Genomic DNA, 22,863 nt, shown 5'->3' on the forward strand with positions numbered 1-22,863 from the left:
AACTTCCCTAAACAGAGCTGCCTTCAGATGTCTTTTCCTTGACCTCTGATGGGAGGGCGTTCCACAGGGCAGGCACCTCTACTGAGAAGGCCCTCTGCCTGGTTCCCTGTAACCTCACTTCTTGCAGTGAGGGAACCGCCAGAAGGCCCTTGGCGTTGGATCTCAGTGTCCGGGCTGAACGATGGGGGTAGAGACGCTCCTTCTGGACACAGAATTGACCTGCGCCTCCATGGACAGCTGTGAGTCCAAAATGACTCCCAGGCTGCACACCTGGTCCTTCAGGGGCACAGTTAACCCATTCAGGACCAGGGAGTCCCCCCCACCCGCCCGCCCACTCCAAACAGCACTTCTGTCTTGTCAGGATTCAACCTTAATCTGTTAGACGCCATCCATCCTCCAACCGCCTCCAGACACTCACACAGGACCTTCACCGCCTTCACTGGTTCTGATTTAAGAGAGAGGTAGAGCTGGGTATCAACTGCATACTGCATACGCCCAGCCCAAACCCCCTGATGATCTCTCAGCGGCTTCATATAGATATAAAAAAGCATGGGGGAGAGGACGGAACCCTGAGGCACCCCACAAGTGAGAGCCCAAGGGTCTGAACATTCATGTTCATCACCACTTTCTGGACACAGCCCAGGAGAAAGGAGCAGAACCACTGTATGACAGTGCCCCCAGCTCCCAGCCCCTCTAGACGGTCCAGAAGGATGTTATGGTCGATGGTAACAAAGGCGGCTGAGAGATCCAGCAGAACTAGGAAACAGCTCTCACCTTTGTCCCTAGCCCGCCGGAGATCATCGACCAGCGCGATCAAGGTAGTTTCAGTCCCATGATGAGGCCTGAATCCCGATTGGAAGGGATCCAAATGGTTCGCATCCTCCAGGCGTGCTTGGAGTTGTTCAGCAACCACTCGCTCAATCACCTTGCCCAAGAATGGAAGATTTGAGACTGGGCGATAGTTGGCCATATTGACTGGGCCTAAAGATGTTTTTTTAAGAAGCAGTTTAATGACCGCCTCTTTCAGTGGGTCTGGGAAGGCTCCCTCACAGAGAGAAGCATTCACCACCCTGCAGAGCCCATCGCCCAGCCCTTCCCGGCTCGCTTTTATTAGGGAGGATGGGCAAGGATAAAGGAGTCAGGTGGTTGGTTTCACTCGTCCAAGCAGCCTGTCCACATTGTCGGAGGTAACAGATTGGAATTGATCCCATATAACATGACTAGACAGGACTCCAGCACTCTCCCGCCCTGGCCCTGCTCCGACGGTGGAGTCTACCTCCTTCCGAATCTGAGCGACTTCATCTGCAAAAAACTTAGCAAAAGCATTGCAGGAGACCTTGGGGTCCCTACCAGGCCCCGGTGACGAAGGTGGTTTCAATAGATTGCCAACCACCTGAAAGAGTCTCCTGCTGCTGTTTTCTGCAGATGCAGCAGAGGTAGTGAAGAAGGTCCTTTTCGCCGTCGCCACTTGGTAGGCTTGACGTTGAGCTCTAACCTGTGTCCGATCCGATTCAGAATGAGTTTTCCGCCACCGGCGCTCTAGCCATCTCAACTATTGTTTCACTGCCCTCAGAACCGGGGAAAACCACAGGGCTGTCTGGGCTCCATGCAATCAGAGAGGGCGCTTTGGAGCCAGGCAGTCAATAGCCCTGGTTAACTCCGCATTCCAACGGGTCACCAGGGAATCAGCTGAAAGGCCATCAACATGGGATAAAACATCCCCTACCACTCACTGGAAGCCATTTGGATCCATTAAGTGGTGGGGGCGGACCATCCAAATTGGTCCCACCTCCCTGCAGAGGGGAAGGGTCGCAGAGAAGTCCAGTTGCACCAGGAAGTGATCTGACCATTGGCACAGAATAAAAGTGTGGTGTAGCTTTTTCTGGGGGTGATGCACTTGCTCACTTAAACTTAATGGAGGGGAAAACACAGGGATTTGGACCAGGGAACAGCAATGTGAAAGGAGGGCAGGGATCTGTGAGTGGACAGAAATCTGTTAATGTTAATACATAACATAGCATACATTTAATATTGTTTCAGTTGTGTGTCACAAGCACATTAGCTATATAGCTTGCTGGGTTCTAGCCAACAATGTTTTCCAGGTAGACCCATTGAAATATATATCTGCCTAAATTAGTCATGCCCATTAATCTAAATCGGACTTCAGTTCAGAGAACACTAGATACAATCAACTGCATTTTTTTAAAGTTGCACTCATAAGCTGGCTGCAGCAATTATGAAAGTAAATTTTCTGCATTTAACTCACTTTGTAAATAAGTCTTTCCTTGTGTGAAAAATAAAATTGCCTGCAAGTCCTTTTCTTCCCCTTGCAACCCTAATGTTTCTCTGTCTCTGTCTGTCTGTCTGTTTGTCTGTCTCTCTCTTCCTCTCTCCCTCTCCTTAAAAAGAAACGCCTGAGTTCCTCTTTGCTTTGAAAACAGAGCTCAAATTAACTGTCGCTGTTTAGACTTTCAAGTGGGAGCAGCTGCTTAGTTTTGTTTTTTCCCAGTCACCCTTGGTGTAACTCAAAATCTGAATTGCACGAAGCATGATCTAACTAATTAAGCCTGCTTAAGTGTACTATACAAAAAGCTATTACCAGCTGCAAACTTTGGAGGAGTTTTTTCACCATGCCCAGCTTTTTCCTCTCCTCTGTCTCATTCTTCTGGCATACACATTTTAATACTTATCTAACCCTGAAAAAGAGTTACGGGGAGTGCCAAGACTTGCTGACTACATTCTGACATTTCAGCTTCTTCTAACAACAAGAAAAAAACTAATTAAAGTTGTAATGAATATAAGAAGAGCCTGATGAATCAAGCCAAAGGGGGCCCACCTAGTCCAACATCCTGTTCTCACAGTTAGTTGTGTGAAACCCATCAGCAGGGCCCGAGCACAAGAGCCCCCTACCAGTGGCGGAGCGGAGAGCAGGCGGGAGTGGGGCTGGCATGCGCCACCCGCAGCGGTGTGGTACACCCAGTGTAGGCGGGGGGGCAGGTGTGATGGCACCCTGCCGGGATCGCGCTGCCGGGGGCGGTGCACTCCCCCCACACTCCTCTTCCTCCACCAGTGCCCCCTACCCTCCTGTAGTTTCCAGCAACTGGTATTCAGAAGCATTACTTCCTCCCAACTGTGGAGACAGATCATAGTCATCATGGCTAGGAGCCATTGATAGCCTTCTCCATGAATTTATCTAATCCTTCTTTTAAAGTCATCCAGGTTGGTGGCAACCACTGCCTCCTGTGAGAGCAAGTTCAATAGTTTAACTATGTGCTGCATGAAGAAGACCTTTCTTTTATTTGTCCTAAATCTTCAAGCATTCAGCTTCATTGGAAGTCCATGAATTCTAGTGTTATCAGAGAGGTAGGAAAACTTTTTTCCATGTCATGCAAACATTTATAAACTCCTACCATGTCACCCCTTACTCGCCTTTTCTTTAAACCAAGAAGTCCCAAACATTGCAACCTTTCTTCATAGGGGAGTCACTCTATTCTTTTCATCATTTTGGTGGCCCTTTTCTGAAGGTTTCCAAACTTTACAATATCCTTTATGAGGTGAAGCAACCAGAGCTGTGCACAGTACAGTGGTACCTTGGTTTAAGAACAGCTTAATTTATGAACAGCTTGATTAAGAACGCTGCAAACCCAGAAGTAGGTGTTTTGGTTTGTGAACTTTGCTTTGGAAGCAGAACATGTTCCACTTCCAGTTGAGTGTAAATTGAGTCCCCTGCTGCTATGGGAAAGCACGCCTTGGTTTAAGAACGGACTTCCGGAACGGATTAAGTTCGTAAACCAGGGTACCACTGTATTCGGAATGTGGTTGCTCCATAGATTTGTATTGGTGTGCTTGGAAATTTTTTTCTCTTAATGGACTAACACTATGCCCTCGTTATTTTAACAATTTTCAAAGAGGTAGCCATGTTACTCTGTTGCAGCCTAAGCAACTAATTTCTTGGTCTTTAGGTGCCACTGGGCTTTCTGGGTTACTGCAGTTTTCTGTTTTTCTTTTGTCTGCCACCTCTTTGCCTTTCTGATGTATTGCTTCCTTTCCTGTTTGGTTTAATGCTTAAGCGTCTTTTCAGTATTTTTGTCTTGCCAGTTAGGCTGACTCATAAAACAGTTTGTTCTTCCTTGCCTGGATCTTCCAGGATCTTGGCTATATATCTTTTCTAAAACCTTGCACAGTTATTGAGAGTCCAAACATGTGTTTGAAGACTGTGATTGAATTACAAGATGGCCAGGGATATGTTTGTGTGGCTGCTGAATAGACTCCATGTAAGTAAAGTACACAGCACCATTTGCCAGTGCTGAGCTCCATTCTGTCTTGACCCTTCCATCTGCAGCATTTTTGTGTTGGCACAGCTTTTGAATTTCATTTCTTATTTAAAAATGTCTTCTCTGCCTTTGAAATTGTTACAAAGGAAGCTGTCTTGTAGATAATTAGACCACTGGTCAATATAGCTCAGTATTGAGAGTCTCTCCCAGCCCTGCCTGGAGATACCTGGGACCTTGTGCATGCAAATCAGGTGCTCTGAGCTTACAGCCCCTGCTGGGAATCTGAGGTGAGAGACCCACATAGCCCATAGTTGCCCCCAGTTCCAGTCACCACCACACAGAGGCAGCTGAAGGTCCAAAAGGTTTACTGATGCAGACGATATTACAGTTCTGGACAGTGCTATATACATACAGCTTGTAGGCTTTCCAGATACTATTGATGTCTGGCAACTTTAACCTGTTGCAGGATCTTAGAATCATAGAATCATAGAATCATAGAGTTGGAAGAGACCACAAGGGCCATCGAGTCCAACCCCTGCCAAGCAGGAAACACCATCAGAGCACTCCTGACATATGGTTGTCAAGCCTCTGCTTAAAGACCTCCAAAGAAGGAGACTCCACCACACTCCTTGGCAGCAAATTCCACTGTCGAACAGCTCTTACTGTCAGGAAGTTCTTCCTAATGTTTAGGTGGAATCTTCTTTCTTGTAGTTTGGATCCATTGCTCCGTGTCCGCTTCTCTGGAGCAGCAGAAAACAACCTTTCTCCCTCCTCTATGTGACATCCTTTTATATATTTGAACATGGCTATCATATCACCCCTTAACCTCCTCTTCTCCAGGCTAAACATGCCCAGCTCCCTTAGCCGTTCCTCATAAGGCATCGTTTCCAGGCCTTTGACCATTTTGGTTGCCCTCCTCTGGACACGTTCCAGTTTGTCAGTGTCCTTCTTGAACTGTGGTGCCCAGAACTGGACACAGTACTCCAGGTGAGGTCTGACCAGAGCAGAATACAGTGGCACTATTACTTCCCTTGATCTAGATGCTATACTCCTATTGATGCAGCCCAGAATTGCATTGGCTTTTTTAGCTGCCGCGTCACACTCTTGGCCGCTGTCCCCGGACCTGATCTCAAGGCGGGCGGCGGGGAGAAGAGCGCTTCTCCCCGCTGCCTGCCCCGCAAGCTCCGGGGACAGCTGGGAGGCACAGCGCATCTCCCCGCTGTCCCCGGACCTGATCTCAAGGCGGGCGGCAGGGAGAAGAGCGCTTCTCCCCGCTGCCTGCCCCGCAAGCTCCGGGGACAGCTGGGAGGCGCAGCGCGTCTCCCCGCTGTCCCCGGACCTGGTCTGAAGGCGGGCTGCGGGGAGAAGAGCGCTTCTCCCCGCTGCCGGCACCACAAGCGCCTGGGGGGGAAATAATTTTTTTCCCTTTATTTCCCCCCCCAAAACCTGATGCGTCCTATGGGCCGGTGCGTCCTATGGGGTGAAAAATACGGTAATTATCATCAAAAAAGGTTAATATTTTACATTGTTATTTCAATTCTGAGATATTTTGCTTCTTTCACTATCATCAAACCCGTTTTATCCTGTAGCTCCTTTTTCTCCTAACACTTAAATTTTTAATCATTAGTTTTGTTTTTGATCTGTTGAGTTTAAATCCAGTATAATCCAGAAACCTCACCAAATGCTGATATTTTTTCCAACGCTTTAGGTATACTCGATTTTGGGTCTTCTACTGTAATGATTAAATCATCTGCAAAGGCTTTCACTTTGAAAGCCTTTTGGCCCAGGGTAATTCCTTTAATTGCATCAGTATGATGGCCCTTGTGGTCTCTTCCAACTCTATGATTCTATGATTCTATGATCATGCGAAAGGCTGGGCTGGATGAGATTGTCGGAAGAAATATCAACAACCTCAGCTATCAGGTTACATACGCTTCAGGTTACTGACTCCGCTAACCTAGAAATAGTGCTTCAGGTTAAGAACTTTGCTTCAGGATGAGAACAGAAATTGTGCTTCGGCAGTGTGGCGGCAGCAGGAGGCCCCATTAGCTAAAGTGGTGCTTCAGGTTAAGACCAGTTTCAGGTTAAGAACGGACCTCTGGAACGAAGTACTTAACCCGAGGTACCACTGTACAAGGCTGAGATGCTTCCTTCTCCCAACAGCTTCACGGGCCCAGAGTGTTCCTGATAAGCATCACCAGTCTCCTCCTCAAAATACCGAAACAGAGAGACAGTCTTTAGACAGTCAGGGATTTGATGTTAGAGTAGGAAAATGTTTTTGGTTGCTGCACTTCTGCATTGTTACTTGATTTAACTTTTGGCCCAGTATTTAGTTCTAGTTTTTCTGGTATACTGCTGCATTATTTCCTCTTTCTAGTCCCAGCTTTTGCCTTCTCTTTGAGAGAAGATAGAATTTAATGATTTCAAACACCCATCCCTTCATTATTTTGTTGCTCAGTCTAACTTTTGAGCTGCCATCCTGTGTTGGGGATTGGCTTAGGAACAGTTGTATTTCATTTTTTTTTCAGTGTCTCTTTTCTCATTACAGAAGTCAGGTTAATTTTGTTTTTTGATTTCATTTTGTTTCCTTTGTTCTCTGGTGATGCTCAGACAAAACTATTTTCACTTTTAAAGCTATTTTTTACTCTAATGTATTAACTGGATTAATTTTCCCTGGGCTTCCTTTGCTGGATTGATTTAAACTTCTGCTTTGAATAGTTAGCTGTTTTTCTTTTTCTCCCTTTGGAAACCTAATATACTTTTAGGGGGGGGGTGGAGGAGGAAGGCCAGGAGCAGAATTGTCTCAGCAATAACTAATTTTGCCTGCTCTAATCAATGCATGTCACCATATGCTTTAAGACAGTTTTATTTCACATTTAATTCACAGGCTAATTATTGTACTCTTCTTTTCTGTGAAGATGCTGTTCCTTAATTTTTCTTACCCCTAAATTTCATTGGGCTGTAGCCAATGTTAGTCCCACTCAGAGTAAACCCATTGAACTTTATGAACAAGACTGGTGTACATTAATTTAAATGTGTCTACTCTGAGTAGAGTGAAGTCAGGTGGGCCTTAGAAAGCACTGCAAATAACAAGGCCAGTGGAAGTGATGGTATTCCAGCTGAACTATTTAAAATTTTAAATGATGATGCTGTTAAGGTGCTACACTCAATATGCCAGCAAGTTTGGAAAACTCATCAGTGACCAGAGGATTGGAGAAGATCAGTCTACATCCCAATCCCAAAGAAGGGCAGTGCCAAAGAATGCTCCAACTACCACACAATTGCACTCATTTCACACGCTAGCAAGGTTATGCTTAAAATTCTTCAAGGAAGGCTCAAGCAGTATGTGGACCGAGAACTCCCAGAAGTGCAAGCTGGATTTAGAAGGGGCAGAGGAACCAGAGACCAAATTGCAAAAAGCCTTTGACTGTGTCGACCATGGCAAACTATGGCAAGTTCTTAAAGAAATGGGAGTGCCTGATCACCTCATCTGTCTGCTGAGAAATCTCTATGTGGGACAAGAAGCTACAGTTAGAACTGGATATGGAACAACTGATTGGTTCAAAATTGGGAAAGGAGTACGACAAGGCTGTATATTGTCTCCCTGCTTATTTAACTTATATGCAGAATTCATCATGCGAAAGGCTGGGCTGGATGAGATTGCCGGAAGAAATATCAACAACCTTAGATATGCAGATGACACAACCTTGATGGCAGAAAGTGAGGAGGAATTAAAGAACCTTTTATTGAGGGTAAAAGAGGAGAGCGCAAAATATGGTCTGAAACTCAACATCAAAAAAACGAAGATCATGGCCACTGGTCCCATCACCTCCTGGCAAATAGAAGGGGAAGAAATGGAGGCAGTGAGAGATTTTACTTTCTTGGGCTCCATCACTGCAGATGGTGACAGCAGCCACAAAATTAAAAGACGCCTGGATACAACCTAATTATGCATAATGTACTTTTGCTTTCTTTTATCCTATATAATTCCTTGTGAGTTATACTTCTATAGCCAAGAAGCTTGAATGCAGTCATTTTTTATCTGTTGTGGTGTCTTTATATATATATATAAAATAAATAATTCTGATTTATTCCTTCTTAAAACTGACGTGTTCTCTCTGGTTGTTGCCACTTGACCATTTAAGGTTTTTAAACAGAGATCTTCCTCAGTCTGCATCTCTATTGGAATAGCTTTTAGATCTTTTAATTATTTTATCACTTGTGTGTTTGGTGCCCTGGGTTCCTTTTGGGAGGAAGAGGGGGATATAAATTTAATAAATAATAATCTACAGATTCTGTTGTTTTCAGCTGGTGTCTTCTTAGGACAGCAGAGTCAGTTGCTCTCTCTGTTCTAGAATTTTATAGGGGTTCCCTCCCCCCCCCAATTGCAGATCCTGTGCAAGCTTGAAATCACTCGCCTTATTACCCACTTTGAGAAATCAATGCAGGAGGAAGATGACAGTGACCTCTTCATTGTAGACAAAGATGGGGAAACGCAACTGTGCCATAATACGGATTCCAACTTTGAGGAGAACCTCAGAGTGCCATTGTTGGAAATGCTGAAGTACCCCTACCTGTTACTTCATGAACGTCTCAGTGAGTATCTGGTGGCACCTGAACATGATCCAGTTCTCCCCCTGCATTAGTAGTTCAATAAAAGCAGCTATGGAAAGTCTTCTCAGAATACAGCTGGAGGTGATATGTTGACTGGGATTTGTTTTTTTGTTTTACTATCCCCCCCCCCCAAAAAAAACCTATTACAAAAGGAGTATTATTTTTATTTATAGAATATATATTCTGCTGCTCATCTAGGGTTGTCACCTTTGGTTGGGCAAAATATGGGACGGGGGGGGGGGGGCTAAAATTCCTTTACCTGATGCAGAATGAAATGACTTCAAAGCAATCAATCAATGTTATTACGGCAAACAGCCAGCATACTAAACCAGAATTTCTGCATAATTCTCTACATAAGCAATAAAAATGATAAATATGGGGTTTAACAATCAATATACTAATTGAATGTACTTAAAATTTGTGTTTAGAGGAATAAAATACCATGAAAGTTTAAAAGAATAGGAGTTTTAACTAAGAACTGTAGCGGTTTATAACATTTTATGCAGCTGTGTAATCTTTTGCTTTCTTTGACTTATGGCTATTGCATAAAATCTAGCTACATTTCCAATGCTGGTCATACTCATAGGGAAGACCCAATGAAATTTATAGATCTAAGTTAGCAATGCGCATTAATTTCAATGACTCATATCCTCCACACATGCTGAATTTCTGCCTGTCAGATGAATGGTAAATGTAGAACCCCAGCCAAAGAAAGAAAGAGAGCAACAAATTCTGTTTCTCTTCCTAACAGAGCTTTGCCTCCAACGTCCCTTTCTATATAGCTGCTAATGCCAATTCATTCACACATACACACACACACACACATACACACACGCCTCATAGTCAGACAAGTTCATTCAACCACTAGGGTTACATCTTTTCTTGTCACATATTTGTTAAAAAGCTTTCATGTGTTATCTATAGGCATTCATAGAATCATAGAAATGTAGAGTTGGAAGGGACCCTGAGCGTCATTTAGTGCTATACCACTGTTCTTCCTCAGCTAGCAAAATGTATAGTGGTACCTCGGGTTAAGAACTTAATTCGTTCCGGAGGTCTGTTCTTAACCTGAAACTGTTCTTAACCTGAAGCACTACTTTCGCTACTTTACTGCCGCTGCGCCGCCGGCATGCGATTTCTGTTCTTATCCTGAAGTAAAGTTCTTAACCCGAGGTACTAATAATATAATAATAATAACTTATTATTTATACCCCGCCCATCTGGATGAGTTTCCCCAGCCACTCTGGGCGGCTTCCAATCAAGTGTTAAAAACAATACAGCATTAAATATTAAAAACTTCCCTAAACAGGGCTGCCTTCAGATGTCTTTTAAAGAGAAGATAGCTGCTTATTTCCTTCACATCTGAAGGGAGGGCGTTCCACAGGGCGGGCGCCAATACCGAAAAGGCCCTCTATTTGGTTCCCTGTAACCTCACTTCTCGCAATGAGGGAACCGCCAGAAGGCCCTCGGCGCTGGATCTCAGTGTCCGGGCTGAACGATGGGGGTGGAGACGCTCCTTCAGGTATACTGGACCGAGGCCGTTTAGGGCTTTAAAGGTCAGCAACAACTCTTTGAATTGTGCTCGGAAACGTACTGGGAGCCAATGCAGATCTCTCAGGACCGGTGTTATGTGGTCCCGGCGGCCACTCCCAGTCACCAGTCTAGCTGCCGCGTTCTGGATTAATTGCAGTTTCCGGGTCACCTTCAAAGGTAGCCCCACGTAGAGTGCATTGCAGTAGTCCAAGCGGGAGATAACTAGAGCATGCACCACTCTGGCGAGACAGTCCACGGGCAGGTAGGGTCTCAACCTGCGTACCAGGTGGAGCTGGTAGACAGCCGCCCTGGACACAGAATTAACCTGCGCCTCCATGGACAGCTGTGAGTCCAAAATGACTCCCAGGCTGCGCCCCTGGTCCTTCAGGGGCACAGTTACCCCATTCAGGACCAGGGAGTCCCCCACACCTGCCCGCCCCCCAAACAGTACTTCTGTCTTGTCAGGATTCAACCTCAATCTGTTAGCCGCCATCCATCCTCCAACCGCCTCCAGGCACTCACACAGGACCTTCACCGCCTTCACTGGTTCTGATTTAAAAGAGAGGTAGAGCTCGGTATCAGTAGAGCTGGGTACTATTTCTGGGTTAGCGGAGTCTGTAACCTGAAGCGTCTGTAACCTGAAGCTTCTGTAACCCGAGGTACCACTGTATTGGGCAAACCAAGTCCTGCCTATTTAAACTGACAGGAATAGCTTCCCTAAGCAGGTCACCATTTGGAGTTTCACCATTTGTCTAGAGAAAAGTAACTCAGTTATAGCGATTCTGCCAGTCTCTGCTTCCTCTTCCTCCATTTGTAATCTAAGGGGTAGCAAGGTTGGTCTGCAATACAGGGGTATAAGAAGTGTTGAAAAAAATCCCACAACCAGTTCTAACAATTGTAGGTGACATGTGCCATCATAAAATATGCATTTAGTTCTGTGTGTGAGAAGGGCGGGGGGAAGCATCTTTCAAAAACAATTAATTGGCAGGATTAATAGAGGACACCAGGATTAACGGAAGACATCAGTGATCACTTGTATTCACACAGACCAGAGCTGCTGTTTTTGGGACAAAACACTAATAATAAAAAGGTAGTGGATCAAAACAAAGAAAGCCCCCTTCCCCAAATGCCTGACCATGTGATTCATTTTGCAAACAAAAATAAAGCTAAGCTAAACACACTCCTTTCTGAACTTCATGAAAAGGAGAGTCAGGTATCTCCCTTAAGACGCTTTATAGGATAAAACCATCTGCATAGTGACTGTTCCTGTTCTATGATTCTTTGAGGATGACTTTCACCTTATGCAGGGATCATTTGCCTTCATATTATGGTGGTTCCAGCAGCCCTAACATTTGGCGTTCTCTTTTTTAAATTGTTAGGTGAGCTGTGTGTGGAGGCTCTTTGTAAAATGGAGGAAATCAACTGCTCCTACCAGGTGGCTGGGAAACACCCTGGGATCTATCTGCTCATGGTACATCCTAATGAAGTGGTGAGCTGCTTTAATTTCCTTTTTCTGGTTATTCTTTTCTTCCTTTTCAGTTTTGCTACGTAGGATTAAGCTGTCCTAAACAGATGACACATGCAATAGATCCTCCTTGATACAGTGCACAGTTAAAAACTATGGAACTTGCTCCCACACAGTGGCATGTGGTCAATGGACATGGGGAACTAGGCTAGTCCCCAAAATCAGAGGTTTTCAACATGTGTGCCTTCATAGTCTGAAGCAATAATGCTTCTGATTGCCAGTTGCTGGAAACCACAGGAACGTGGATGCTCTTGTGCTTGGGTCCTGCTTGTGGGTTTCCCACTGGGGCATCTGGCTGGACACTCTGAGAAGAGGTTATAACAACAACAACAACAATTTATTATTATTATTATTATTATTATTATTATTATTATTATTATTATTTATACCCCGCCCATCTGGCTGGGTTTCCCCAGCCACTCGGGACGGGTCCCAACAGAATATTGAAAACACGATAAAACATCAAACATTAAAAACTTCCCTAAACAGGGGTGCCTTCAGATGTCTTCTAAAAGTCAGATAGTTGTTTATTTCCTTGACATTTGATGGGAGGGCATTCCACAGGGTGGGCACCACCACTGAGAAGGCCCTCTGCCTGGTTCCCTGTAACCTCACTTTGTGAAAGGAGGGAACCACCCTCGGAGCTGGACCTCAGTGTCCGGGCTGAAAGATGGGGGTGGAGACGCTCCTTCAGGTATACTGGACCAAGGCCGTTTAGGGCTTTAAAGGTCAGCAACAACTCTTCGAATTGTGCTCGGGAACATTCTGGGAGCCAATGTAGGTCTTTCAGGACCAGTGTTATTTGGTCTCGGCAGCCACTCCCAGTCACCAGTCTAGCTGCTGCATTCTGGATTTGTTGTAGTTTCCGGGTCACCATCAAAGGTAGCCCCACATAGAGCATATTGCAGTAGTCCAAGCAGGAGATAACTAGAGCATGCATCACTCTTGCAAGACAGTCCACGGGCAGATAGGGTCTCAGCCTGCATACCAGATGCAGCTGGTAGGCAGCTGCCCTGGACACAGAAATGACCTGCGCCTCCATGGACAGCTGTGAGTCCAAAATGACTCCCAGGCTGTGCCCCTGGTCCTGCAGGGGCACAGTTGTCCCATTCAGGACCAGGGAGTCCTCCACACCCACCCACCCCCTGTCCCCACAAAACAGTATTTCTGTCTTGTCAGGATTCAACCTCAATCTGTTAGCCGCCACCCATCCTGCAACCGCCTCCAGACACTCACACAGGACCTTCACTGCCTTCACTGGTTCTGATTTGAGAGAGGTAGAGCTAGGTAACATTTGCATACTGATGAACACATAGCCCAAACCCCCTGATGATCTCTCCCAGAGGCGTCATATAGATGTTAAAAAACATGGAGGAGAGGACAGAGCCCTGAGGCACCCCACAAGTGAGAGCCCAGATTTCTGAACACTCATCCCCCAACACCACTTTCTGGACACGGGCCAGGAGGAAGGAGCAGAACCACTGTATAACAGTGCCCCCAGCTCCCAGCCCCTCTAGACGGCCCAGAAGGATGTCTTGGTTGATGGTATCAAAGTTTGCCCTGCGCCTTTGGGGGAAGCAGCCAGCGCCTGCCCGCCCACCCTGAACCCATCCCAGGGTGGTAGATTACTGCCAGTTTTTTATATTGGATCGTAGATCACAGCCTACTTGAAGATAGACATGCCTGCCCTAGGATAAGCAAACTAGGTGTCTCCAAGAGAACATCTACTACGACTTGAAGCAGCTTGGGCAGGGAATCCTTGGTGCAGCGGGGAGGTCGGTACACCATAAGGAATCCTGTACTGCCTCTATTGCCCAACTTCCAGAACATGCACTCAGTAAACTGGGTCTTCCCAATAGGACGCCCGGTGTACGCTAATGACTTCCTAAAAATCACTGCAACCCCCCCTCCCCACCCATATGACCTGGGTTGCTGTGGGTAAGAGAAACCTGGTGGACAAGCAGCGGCAAGGACAGGCCCATCTGCTTCATCCAACCAAGTCAGGTTACACATGCCAGGTCAAGTCCTCCATACTGGAGTAGATAGATGGGCCTGTTAGAACACGCTTCCTGCAAAAGGATGGTTGCTTCAAGATTGCATTACTACAATGCACTCTATGTGTGACATTCCTTGCGCTTGATCCAGAAGCTGCAGTTAGTGCAGAATGGTGCATCATGGTTGCTGACAGGAATGAGACCGTGTCAGCATATAACACCTATGCTCACATACCTGCACTGGTTGCCCATTTGGTATATAAAACACTGAACAGCTTGCAACCAGTTTACTTGAGAGATGGCCTTACCCCATATATGCCCATATAACTGCTTCAGTCTGCAGAACTGACACCGATACAGGTGTCACATAATACTCGTTCTGCCGTTGAAGGAAATCAATCTTTTAGCATGGCAGCACCTACACTTTGGGGCTCCCTGCCTACTAACATTACCGTACTCTTTTCAGCACCTGCTAAAAGCCAAGAAGAACACCATTCCAAAAATGAGTTTGACGATTCCCTTGCCTTTGACGAAAAGAGACACTTAAACTCTTTTTTAGCCCTCCCTTACCAGTCACAGGAAGAAATCATTAGCAGAATGACTTCCTTACAATACACCCTTATTCACTTTCGGCCTCCAGAGAAAGCTAATGCAATCACGGATCAAATTATAGAAATAATGTCTAACCAACACAGAGGTAAACAAAGGGAAGAGGTGGAGAACCCCCCCCATAAACAAAGATAATCAAATTGATAAGGAACACCCTCCTATCAGAGAGTATAACTATGCTGTCCCTTCAAGTTATTCTATAACCTCTGTTGAATGGCTCCAAAGAAGATTTCTTGATCTGGAAGAATTAGCTCTCCCTGACCTGAAATCAACAACCCAAATTCTAACTACTAAAAAGGAGTTCTCTAACCCTTTGATAGGAGGCGGGTCTGTGTTTGTGGACAAAGTTGGGGAATCAAATCAAATTGTAGAACTGGATTGATATAATGATTCTTGTAATGAACAGTTCAATAGAGTTTTCAGCACCCAGTGCCACACAAACCTGGGGGGGGGGGGGGCACATGAAGTTCAAGCCTTGTCTGACTATGAAGTTATAACTCCAATAAGCAATTCAGCAGGCCAGCCGCACAATCAACCTGTCCTCAACAATACATGCAAGGTCTTATCATGGAATGTGGCAGGATGGTCCCCCAAGTTAGAAGATATGAATTTTAAAGAATTCTGCATAAATTTTGATATTCTCTGCCTACAAGAAACTTAATAAAAACATTCCTTCCAGTAGCACCTTAGAGACTAACTAAGTTAGTTATTGGTATGAGCTTTCGTGTGCATGCACACTTCTTCAGAACATTATCTGTTGCTGGAATTCAGAAGCTGACAAAGACTTGACCAGCAATGAACTTTTTATTGCTTCACACACAGAGATAGCCAGACACACTCCACATTAGTAAGTTGCAGGATTGAGGTTCCAACTTCTCCTTCCCTCATTTAAGCCTCCCTCCCGGCAGCCTCCTGTGACTCAGCTCTAAATTGCTTTGCCCTTTTCTCTGCTCTACCCTCTCAAGCTCTGAAGGGGAGAGGGAAAGGGGCTGGAACAGAACTGTCTTGCAGAGCAGGAGACATAGCCCTGTCAGAGTCTGTGCCCACACTGAGCCAATGTCAGGAACTGGCTAGATAAGTAGTGGTGGCAGCCAGTTAACCAGGAGGGACCAGGGAGTGACACTGGGGAAGAAGAGGATTTTGAGCCTAGTTCAGACTGGTGGGACATGGAAGAGCAATCCACGGAGGGAACTAGCAAGGAAGCATCAGAGCTGGAGAGTTTTGGGGAGGGGGGTCCTCTGATTTCCAGCAACAGACAGCGGCCAACGCCTTCGCCAAAGACAATTTGGCTGCGCCGAGGGAGTGAAGCACCAGGATGGAGCTTTTTTCAGAGAAAGATGGCCAAGTTCTACGTCAGTGCCACGACAGCTCGCTGACGGGCCGCTTCGGACAGCATAAAACCTTGTATCACTTGATGCGGCAGGTTTTGGGTTTTTTAAAATCATTTTTATTGGTTTTCCAATAAAAACAGCCAATCAACATATCTGGATCATAATCCAATTAAAAATAATAAACTAAATTTTTTAAAAATGACCGATTATAGTCCAAATTGTAATTATTAATTTTCCCGGGCTCTCCATAGTCTGGACCTTTGAAGCATATCTCCAAATCTTTGTTCCTGCCTCTTCTCGTTTTCATATTTTCTGCCTTCTGATCTTAACGCTTTAAAGTTCTCTGTCCCTGGCTCTGCGATTCTCAGTCATGTCAGAAATCATATATCCTTTCATCTGTCGGATACAGCTTTATTTGTGTATATATATATTTTCCCCCTTCATAGATCACTGCCTTGCCATGGTGAAGGGGCTTGAATAACTCAGAGAAGCTATGAGCTATGCCGTGCAAGGCCACCCAAGATGGACAGGTCATAGTGGAGAGGTTTGACCAAACGTGATCCACCTGGAGCAGGAACCGGCAAGCCACTCCAGTATCCCTGCCAAGAAAACTTCATGGACAAAGACAACAGGCACATAAAAGTTATGATGCTGGAAGATGAGCCCCTCAGGTCGGAAGGCGTCCAGCATGCTACTGAGGAAGAGCGGAGGACAAGTACAAGTAGATTCAGAGCTGATGAAGCGGCTGGGCCAAAGCCGAAAGGACGCTCAGTTGCGGATATGCCTGGAAGTGAAAGGAAAGTCCAATGCTGTAAAGAAAAATATTGCATAGGAACCTGGAATGTAAGAACCATGAACCTGGGTAAGTTGGAGGTGGTCACAAATGAGATGGCAAGAATAAATATTGACATCCTGGGCATCAGTGAACTAAAATGGACGGGAATGGGCAAATTCAGTTCGGATGACCATCATATCTACTACTGTGGGCAAGAATCCCGTAAAAGAAATGGAGTGGCCCTCATAGTCAACAAAAGAGTGGCAAAAGCTGTACTGGGATGCAATCTCAAAAATGATAGAATGATCTCGATACGAATCCAAGGCAGACCTTTTAACATCACAGTAATCCAAGTTTATGCACCAACTACTGGTGCTGAAGAAACTGAAATTGAGCAATTCTATGAAGATTTACAACACCTTATAGAAGTGACACCAAAGAAGGATGTTCTTCTCATTATAGGGGATTGGAATGCTAAAGTAGGGAATCAAGAGATAAAAGGAACAACTGGCAAGTTTGGCCTTGGAGATCAAAACGAAGCAGGGCAAAGGCTAATAGAGTTCTGTCAAGAGAACAAGCTGGTCATCACAAACACGCTTTTCCAACAACACAAGAGACGACTCTACACGTGGACATCACCAGATGGGCAGCATCGAAATCAGATTGATTATATTCTCTGCAGCCAAAGATGGAGAAGCTCTATACAGTCAGCAAAAACGAGACCTGGAGCTGACTGTGGCTCAGATCATCAGCTTCTTATAGCAAAATTCAAGCTTAAACTGAAGAAAGTAGGAAAAACCACGGGGCCGGTAAGATACAATCTAAGTCAAATCCCTTATGAATACACAGTGGAAGTGAACAGGTTTAAGGATTTAGATTTGGTGGACAGAGAGCCTGAAGAACTATGGATGGAGGCTCGTAACATTATACAGGAGGCAGCAACTAAAACCATCCCAATGAAAAGGAAATACAAGAAAGCAAAGTGGCTGTCCAACGAGGCCTTACAAATAGCGGGGGAGAGAAGGCAAGCAAAGTGCGAGGGAGATAGTGAAAGATACAGGAAATTGAATGCAGATTTCCAAAAAATAGCAAGGAGAGACAAGAACGCCTTCTTAAACAAGCAATGCAAAGAAATAGAGGAAAGCAATAGAATGGGACGAACCAGAGATCTGTTCAAGAAAATTGGAGATATGAAAGGAACATTTCGTACAAAGATTACCATAATAAAAGACAAAAGTGGAAAGGACCTAACAGAAGCAGAAGACATCAAGAAGAGGTGGCAAGAATACACAGAGGAATTATACCAGAAAGATTTGGATGTCTTGTACACCCCAGGTAGTGTGGTTGCTGACCTTGAGCCAGACATCCTGGAGAGTGGAGTCAAATGGGCCTTAGAAAGCACTGCTAATAACAAGGCCAGTGGAAGTGATGGTATTCCAGCTGAACTATTTAAAATTGATGCTTTTTGAATTATGGTGCTGGAGGAGACTCTTGAGAGTCCCATGGACTGCAAGAAGATCAAACGCATCCATTCTTAAGGAAATTAGCCCTGAGTGGTCACTGGAAGGACAGATTGTGAAGCTGAGGCTCCAATACTTTGGCCACCTCATGAGAAGAGAAGACTCCCTGGAAAAGACCCTGATGTTGGGAAAGATGGAGGGCACAAGGAGAAGGGGACGACAGAGGACGAGATGGTTGGACAGTGTTCTTGAAGTGACAAACATGAGTCTGACCAAGCTGCGGGAGGCAGTGGAAGACAGGAGTGCCTGGCGTGCTCTGGTCCATGGGGTCACGAAGAGTCGGACACGACTAAACGACTAAACAACAAGAACATATATTTTTTCAACTGTCTATTTGCTAGCACAGCTTTCCCTGACTCCGTTCCAATCTTCCAATCCGGGCTGTTGTCCAAGCTTTCGTTTGAGATTTAATAATATAGTAGTTTCCACATTGTTATGTTATTACTGTAAATTGTTAAGCATACTGTTTGCAATAATGCAATGTAAATGAGCTGTATTCCACAGATATAAGTCATTTGGCGATTGATCAGCCTCTCAGAGACCACACAACCCCCCCCTCCGGGCCCTAGAAGGGGGGCTGCTAGACATCCATCAGCCTTCTCTGTCGCTCATAATGAAAAACTTCTGCAAACAGCTGCACTATATGTAGTCCCAAATTGTTATCTCCAATCATTACAAAGTCAGCCAGCAAATATCTCCCGCTTCTCTCAAAAAGGGGGGAATTCTCATTTTTCCGTTCTGCGTCCTATTAACAAGCGCTGTCTTGTTTCTTCATTCATCTTTATCAAGTCTTTCAAGTCTAAGTAAAGCTGTGCAATTGAATACTTAATTATAAATAGAAGTCCATCTGTACTCTTTTTTTTTTTAAAAAAAAGTTTCTTAATGAGGCTTGGCATTGAAAACCAACTGTAGATCATAGAATCATAGAATCATAGAATGATAGAGTTGGAAGAGACCACAAGGGCCATCGAGTCCAACCCCCTGCCAAGCAGGAAACACCATCAGAGCACTCCTGACATATGGTTGTCAAGCCTCTGCTTAAAGACCTCCAAAGAAGGAGACTCCACCACACTCCTTGGCAGCAAATTCCACTGTCGAACAGCTCTTACTGTCAGGAAGTTCTTCCTAATGTTTAGGTGGAATCTTCTTTCTTGTAGTTTGGATCCATTGCTCCGTGTCCGCTTCTCTGGAGCAGCAGAAAACAACCTTTCTCCCTCCTCTATGTGACATCCTTTTATATATTTGAACATGGCTACCATATCACCCCTTAACCTCCTCTTCTCCAAGCTAAACATGCCCAGCTCCCTTAGCCGTTCCTCATAAGGCATTGTTTCCAGGCCTTTGACCATTTTGGTTGCCCTCCTCTGGACACGTTCCAGTTTGTCAGTGTCCTTCTTGAACTGTGGTGCCCAGAACTGGACACAGTACTCCAGGTGAGGTCTGACCAGAGCAGAATACAGTGGCACTATTACTTCCCTTGATCTAGATGCTATACTCCTATTGATGCAGCCCAGAATTGCATTGGCTTTTTTAGCTGCCGCGTCACACTGTTGGCTCATGTCAAGTTTGTGGTCAACCAAGACTCCTAGATCCTTTTCACATGTAGTGCTCTCAAGCCAGGTGTCACCCATCTTGTATTTGTGCCTCTCATTTTTTTTGCCCAAGTGCAATACTTTACATTTCTCCCTGTTAAAATTCATCTTGTTTGTTTTGGCCCAGTTCTCTAATCTGTCAAGGTCGTTTTGAAGTGTGATCCTGTCCTCTGGGGTGTTAGCCACCCCTCCCAGTTTGGTGTCATCTGCAAATTTGATCAGGATGCCCTTGAGTCCATCATCCAAGTCATTGATAAAGATGTTAAATAAGACCGGGCCCAAGACAGAACCCTGTGGCACCCCACTAGTCACTCTTCTCCAGGATGAAGAGGAACCATTGATGAGCACCCTTTGGGTTCGGTCATTCAGCCAGTTACAAATCCACTGAGTGGTAGCATAGTCAAGACCGCATTTTACCAGCTTCTTTACAAGAATATCATGGGGCACCTTGTCAAATGCCTTGCTGAAATCAAGGTAGGCTACATCCACTGCGTTCCCTTCATCTACCAGGCTTGGAATTCTGTCAAAAAACGAGATCAGGTTAGTCTGACATGACTTATTTTTCAGAAATCCATGCTGACTATTGGTGATCACAGCATTCCTTTCTAGGTGCTCACAGACTGTTTGCTTAATGATCTGCTCCAGAATCTTCCCTGGTATTGATGTCAGACTGATTGGGCGGTAATTATTTGGGTCCTCTCTTTTCCCCTTTTTGAAAATAGGGACAACATTTGCCCTCCTCCAGTCTGCCGGGACTTCGCCTGTTCTCCAGGAATTCTCAAAGATGACTGCCAGTGGTTCTGAGATCACATCTGCCAGTTCTTTTAATACTCTTGGATGCAGTTCATCTGGCCCTGGAGACTTGAATACATCTAGACTAGCCAAGTATTCTTGTACTATCTCCTTAGTTATTCTTGGCTGTGTTTCCTCTGCTGAATCATTTGCTCCAAATTCTTCAGGTCGGGCATTGTTTTCTTTATCTTTATAGATGTTAAGAAGAGAAAAAAGACACACCAAACACCTCTGTAATCCACACGCCATGATGAGAATCTCTTTGAAGAATCTCTTAAACACCAGGAACTGTACAGTTCTGCAGATTTTTCTTTAGTCTTGTTCGGTCCAGGCTATGTCTGTTTATTGTCCAATTCCAATCATTTTATCGAACAGATATTTCCGGCTATGAGAATGACATCGGAGAGTGCCAGCCGTGTCGTGCTCTGGGACCCAGTGTCCTGCCGCTTGCACCTTGATGCAAGCTGACAATCTCAGATGCGGCAGTTTTGGTGGCCGTGGGTGCCTGAGGACGTCAAGGAGTAGGTTCACGCCTGCAAAACCTGTCAGTGTGCCAAGTGGCCACAAGAAGCCCTGATGGGGCTACTGCAACCCCTGCCTACATCGCAGGGGCCCTGGGAGACCATAGCCATGGACTTCATTACTAAACTGCCGTCCTCGTGACAGCAGACTGTGATCTGGGTGATGGTGGACCTGTTTACCAAGATGGCACATTTTGTATCTTGCAAGGGGCTTCCAACAGCCTAAGAGACAGCCCAGTTCTTCGTAGATCATGTCTTCAAGCTGCACAGTCTGCCACAGTGAATTGTGTCTGAAAGAGGAACCCAATTCACCTCCCAGTTCTGTAAGAAGGCCATGCAACTTCTGGACATGGAACTGTGCCTCTCTTCAGCTCATCATCACACTGCAGCAGTACCTGTGTTGTTACGTCAGTTACCAGCAGGATGACTGGGTGGCCTTGCTCCTCTTGGCCGAGTTTGCGTATAAAGAAGTCTGACCCATCTTCTTTAACTTTCCATATGCTGGTGGAATCCCACCACTCCAAATGGTTGGCTCGCATTGAAAGCAGAATCAGAACATGTGGCCTATCACTCGAGTCACTGCTTATGCTCCCATAATTGGAAGCATTCCAGACAATCAAGTGCAGAATCCTAGAGATTGAATTCCAAGCCCTTAGCAGTACAGCCAATAAAACCTGTTCCCCATTGGGGTTGGGAATTCTACCCTCATTTGTCCAGGGCCCTCCATATTTACATTACCTTTATGCTCCCCACCTAAGCAGAGCTATTTCCCTCTCAAGATTTCACATCTTGCCATCTAGTAAGATGTTAGATTCTTGAAAATCCCTTGTGGCACAAAACAGGCTGTATCACACATGTTTTATTTCATTGCCCAGTTTATGCAAAAATAAATGATTAGTATTTGGCCCCCTTATTGAAGGAGGGGATCTTCCAGGGTGACCTATCTGTTGAATAACTGTAGGAATGACTTGGAGAATGCGGCAAGATTTTGGAGTGACACCATGAAATTACGTCACCATAGGTCCTAAGAGCCACCTTTGTATCTCACAACGCCTGGACAGTTTTATCCTAAAGTGCCTCCTACTGTGTTTTGTTACCTGTGTTGTTTTCCAATCCATGTATACGACATACTCTTACTATGCCAATAAAGGAGATTGATTGAGAGCTAACTTATACTTAAGAGTACACCCATTGAAGTTAACAAACCTAAGTTGATCGTGCCTGTCAGGGGACTGCCATCAAAAGGGGGGAGGGAGGCAGGAACGATAGGGAAACAGACATGCAGCTTCCGTCGCCTAGTTTTCACATGGGAATCAAACATAAGGAAAGGAGGAGGAGATTGGGGGTGTCCAGGTTCTTATGATGGGGGGGGCGGACTTCTGCACTGTACATAGTTTGCACCAAATAAAACCTATAAAAAGGCAGGTCGGAGTCCTGGCTGTTTACTCGTGAGCAACCATACGCATCCTTGACAGCGCCCATCAATTTCAGTGGGCCTGCTCTGCATAGGACTGACACAGGATACAACCCAAAGTAACATCCAAACTGTTCTACATTGTCATTAACACAGTTCTATTTTTAGTAATTCTGCCCAGAATCTTTTTTTTAAAAGGTTGTTGTTAAAAGGTGGTTGGTCTCTTGTCCCTCAGTGTCTAGGGTGGTTGGGAAGTGAGGAGGCTAGGAAGTTCACAACCTTCAAATAAGCATTTCTAGAAATAGATATCTAGGCTGTCTGGTTTGGAATTTGAACCTTTATCTTACGCTTTATAATAGTTGCTTTTCA

The 22,863-nt window shown here is 45.2% G+C and overlaps 1 protein-coding gene across 1 annotated transcript in view; it reads left to right on the plus strand.

Annotated features, from left to right (window-relative positions):
• LOC310753699 (putative helicase senataxin) overlaps positions 1-22,863 on the plus strand; it is a gene marked incomplete at its 3' end in the record, with an annotated part of 215,300 nt that overhangs the window by 841 nt on the left and 191,596 nt on the right. Inside the window, exons 2-3 of the mRNA XM_083595055.1 lie at positions 8,666-8,870; positions 11,801-11,910. Of these exons, the coding sequence (XP_083451181.1) occupies positions 8,717-8,870; positions 11,801-11,910 (264 nt within the window). The 5' untranslated portion in view covers positions 8,666-8,716. The remainder of the gene's footprint in view (positions 1-8,665; positions 8,871-11,800; positions 11,911-22,863) is intronic.

This window comes from Podarcis filfolensis, assembly GCF_964270895.1.
Source record: "Podarcis filfolensis genome assembly, chromosome: W".
In the NCBI taxonomy this organism is placed as follows: domain Eukaryota; kingdom Metazoa; phylum Chordata; class Lepidosauria; order Squamata; family Lacertidae; genus Podarcis; species Podarcis filfolensis.